General features: G+C 38.3%; 1 protein-coding gene across 1 annotated transcript in view; it reads left to right on the top strand.

Moving 5' to 3' along the window:
• Positions 1–359: 359 nt before the first annotated feature.
• The window catches only part of LOC119591337 (protein lap4-like), a 96,333-nt gene continuing 92,536 nt past the window's right edge, over positions 360–4,156 (top strand). The window contains exon 1 of the mRNA XM_037940068.1: positions 360–708. Within this exon, the coding sequence (XP_037795996.1) occupies positions 547–708 (162 nt within the window). The 5' untranslated portion in view covers positions 360–546. The remainder of the gene's footprint in view (positions 709–4,156) is intronic.

Genomic DNA, 4,156 nt, shown 5'->3' with positions numbered 1-4,156 from the left:
GCTTTTACACAAGGCACCTGACTGCGTATACAGTCTGACTTAAATATCAAAGCAGGACAATGGCCAATGTCAACTTCCAAGATATTTTTAAATTTCTGGAAGGGCGTTGGTCCTAGAATTTGAAATTCCCGCGCTACACTGACAAATTATTATTTCCCGATTCACGCTCTAAATCAAGGTTTTTAAATCCCACAAGCCAAGTAAAGCTTGTTCTTAAAAATATTCGCACTCCTCCGCCCCCAGAGTAAGAAAATGGCATTGGATTAGAGGGAAATCCAATAAAATAAAAGTCCAAGGAGGTGGGTGACAAGACGTAGTGTACGAAGTTGCCAAGAGATGGCGCTCTCGGACGCCCGGTGACGTCACGCCTCAGTCAGTGCGTTGCCGTTGGCGAGTGCGGAAGTGTCTTTGTCTCGCGTCTTTTTTCAAAGGTGGTGGCGACCTGCTAGTGTTCCTTTCCCTTTCCCCCTTTCCCCCCCTCTCTCGCGCGTGTGCCCAAGCAAGGGGCGTGTGTTTGATTATGTGTGGTGCTCAATAGTAGCCATTATGTTTCGGTGTATCCCCATCTTCAAGGGATGTAACAGGCATGTGGAGTACGTGGATAAGCGGCACTGCTCGCTGGGGAGTGTGCCCGACGACATCATGCGCTACGCCCGCAGCCTCGAGGAGGTGCTGCTGGACGCCAACCACATCCGCGATCTGCCCAAGGTGAGGCTCCAGGGGCCCCGGGGGAGGAGGCCCGGGGAGGGGTCCAGGGGGCAGCCAGGGGCTTGGCCGCTCCTGCTGTGGCGTCCTTTTAAACCTCCCTGCCCGGGTTTACTCCTCTCCTGCGGGGGCTTCGCTCCCAGATTGTCCAGCGGAGCGTTTGCGGGATTTTTTTGTTGGCAATGTTATCTCCATTCGCATTTTGTCAGATTGGAAAAGTCATCGTAGGTGAATTAAAAGATAATGTGTAGGAAATTTCAGGGGATTCATACACCCATTCATGTTTTTTTTTTCTCTCTCCGAATGCGTATTGTGATTCAAAGGAAACACTATCTGGGCACGAAGCCACAATACCCAACGTTGGTATTATTCCCGGGTCTCTTCGGCTGTAACTTATTTTACGAACCTTGTGTGATAACTGTTGACTCTGCACGTCTTTGTTTTCATTTACAACTTATATATATTTTTTATGGAAACTGCATGTCAAAAATTTATCTTAGCAGCAGATGAAATTTCAGATCTTAAAGAAGTTGTAAATGAAAATGGTTTTACTTTTTTCACAACGGTAATTGTAGATACATGCCAAGAGTGAATCATATTTTGGTGACTCATGGTGTAAATGGCAGCAGAGATCTACACTTGTTCAGCAGTTTGACAGAGCTATATCTAATGTTACATTGAGTCATCTCGGATTTTTTTAAGCCGTATTATAGCCAAGGAAAAACGGGCACTCCTTAGGGTGGGAATGTTTTATGAAGTGTCTGGAATGTGTCAAATTGTATTATTATGTGTAATTTGAGTCATGATGGGAGTTAATTGCATTGCATTGTAAAATGTAAATATCTCAGGACATCATTTTTTTTTTATTGTGATTGTGGGCCATCATGCCAGCTTGTAGGCGAATGTATGTATTGCATAGAGGTGTTACATTTGTGACAGAATGTTGAGAAGCATTTTTTTCCTATTTGTAATATTTCATTTACTTTTGCTGTTGTACAAATGATATAAGTGACTGATTTAGAAGGTGGTCCTATGCAGGTTGACACCTTTTTGAACTTAATCTTGACTTTTACTATATTTGCCTTTTCTTTTTACAACTCGCTGCTTCCCCAAATCATGGTGGCGTAAACTAATTATTAAAATAGTCTAATCTCTTAGTTTTATGAACAAGCTCTGATGGTAAGATCTGGGATAGAAGAACATTTATGGCATACATTGAACTGTTCTTGTTATGAAGAGAAGTAGCACGTGAGATATCTTTGACATCTAGTGGTTACTGTGAGAAACACTAAACATTTTGGATTATCTAGAATTCTGGATCCACTGATCTATAGGAAAGTGTTCCCACAGAAAGCGTAAATCAGGTTATAATTTGCCTATGTTGTCAAGGCCTTTTTATATTTTTAGAGCTTTATCAGATTATTTATGAGTGTCAAATAGACAATCATTATACTTACTCATGCCTTTTTAGGCAGGAGTGATAACATCCAGATGATAATATTTGAGGGAATATCACAAACAAGGAAATGTAATTGGGTTTAGATTATGTAAAGTTTGCATTAAATGAGCCAGTGAGAGCAACCTGATTGGTCAATTCCTTTATTTAATGTGCTGCTTTGGGAATTAGCCAGAACAGGATAACATAAGTGACACTGCTGCCTTCTTCATGCTCTGGCAAAAAACAATAAACTTCTGCTCTGTAGATTTTGTAAGATGTAGTTGAGACTGGTTGTATTTTAATAATAAATTACCAAGGAAGTGTTCAAGATACATGTTGCAAGAAAGTTTGTGGCAGATTCAGTCTCATGTTTTAACAGGATGAAAATCTAAAAGCGACATTGGCCAGGTAGCATATTATAAAACAGCCTCAATGACTGATTTTAGGTGATATCCTGTACATTTCAAAATGAAAATAATATGAAGTAGGCTATATGCTATTACAACTTTGATAAAGCAGATGTGATTTAATTCATGATGCCGAATAGTATTCTTTTCTTTTCTTGAAAACCCTGAGTTAAGAGAATTGTAAGATTACAATAATAATAATATTTGTTCAATGTCTTGGTCCTTCAAATTACACTATAATTTCTGCCCCATAAAACCTAACTTTTCATTTTGAACCTTTGGGGTCAGCAGTGTATAAGTCAGAATTTGCTCTGTTAGGTACACTGAGAGGTAGAATGAGAAGCTGTTGCTATTAATATGTAAATTTTGAGAATCACTGTACTCAAAGCCTGAACTCCTTCACATATGCATGGCACCAGAGATTTCAGATGGGAAATCACTCTCTCATGGTTGTTATGTAATGTGATTTACAAAATGTCAGATGTAAAGATAATCATTATCATAGTGATCAGCATATGAGGTGTATATCTTTCTAGGGCAGGGATCAACATGCTTATTTATCATAGAACCCAGAAGTCGTTAGATGGAAATGACAATGATAAAACGTAATGAACGTTTTTTTTTTTATACAAGCAGTATGTATCGTGTCTCAGGAATACATACAGCAGTCATTGTGAGACCTAATGTTGCTTGAAAATGTCTAAATAGTAGATAACACACAAGGCAATGGAAAATGGCTGCAGATTGGATCCAACCTGTGAGATGTGGCTGCCAACCCCTGGTATATTATTTAGATAGCCTAGATTGATTGGGGATGTTTACTTCTTTACTGAACCTAATTTTCTTAAAACTTCCAGAGAAGTCTACTGAATTAGATCAAACAAAAATTGAAGAAAAGGAAAGATATGCTTAGGATTTTTAAGGTTATGGAAACTGACATAATTCCTGTTCATATGCTCCAGTATCAGTTTTCACTATTAAAGTATTCCCTGCTAACCCTAACTTTGAATGCTGGTCATTGACTTGCCCACAGACAGGAGCTGGACATTCATAAGTAGCCCTGTTTGAATACATACAAGTGCTTGGTAACCTACACTCTTACAAAGGGTATTAGTTGTATTACGTTCTAGCACAACACAGCTTTGTGACATATCATTAACATAATGTAGTTTACAGAAATTCATAAAATCTTTGTAAGCTATCTTGGTTACTTATCCATATGTCTACTTATCTTATTGTAAATTGCTACTCTGAAAAACAACAACAATGCAATACCTTACCCACTTACACACATTTTGCTTTCTTATATGTCACAGTCCCCCCAATCTTTGCATTTTGTTTTCACAACTTTTTATCTGTAGTCTAAATGATAATATTATTTGGCTATTATTTAGTACAACTTGTGCATTTTGTTTTGCAGGGTGAGGGTCAGAACTAACAAGTGGATTTTTTTTTATTTGAAGTTATGGTGCTATGTGAAAATATTAAAGATTTTGGCCTAAAAGTGTATTTTAGCAAGTTTGTTGATGAACTACAGGGTTTTGTAGCTGGATACTAATTCTGTTGACACAGATTTTATATGAAGAGAGTCAAGTATATGTGTTTT

This window comes from Penaeus monodon, chromosome 28 (assembly GCF_015228065.2).
Source record: "Penaeus monodon isolate SGIC_2016 chromosome 28, NSTDA_Pmon_1, whole genome shotgun sequence".
Lineage (NCBI taxonomy): Eukaryota > Metazoa > Arthropoda > Malacostraca > Decapoda > Penaeidae > Penaeus > Penaeus monodon.
The sequence above is the reverse complement of the archived record's forward strand: the minus strand, read 5'-3'. Positions and strand labels throughout refer to the sequence as shown.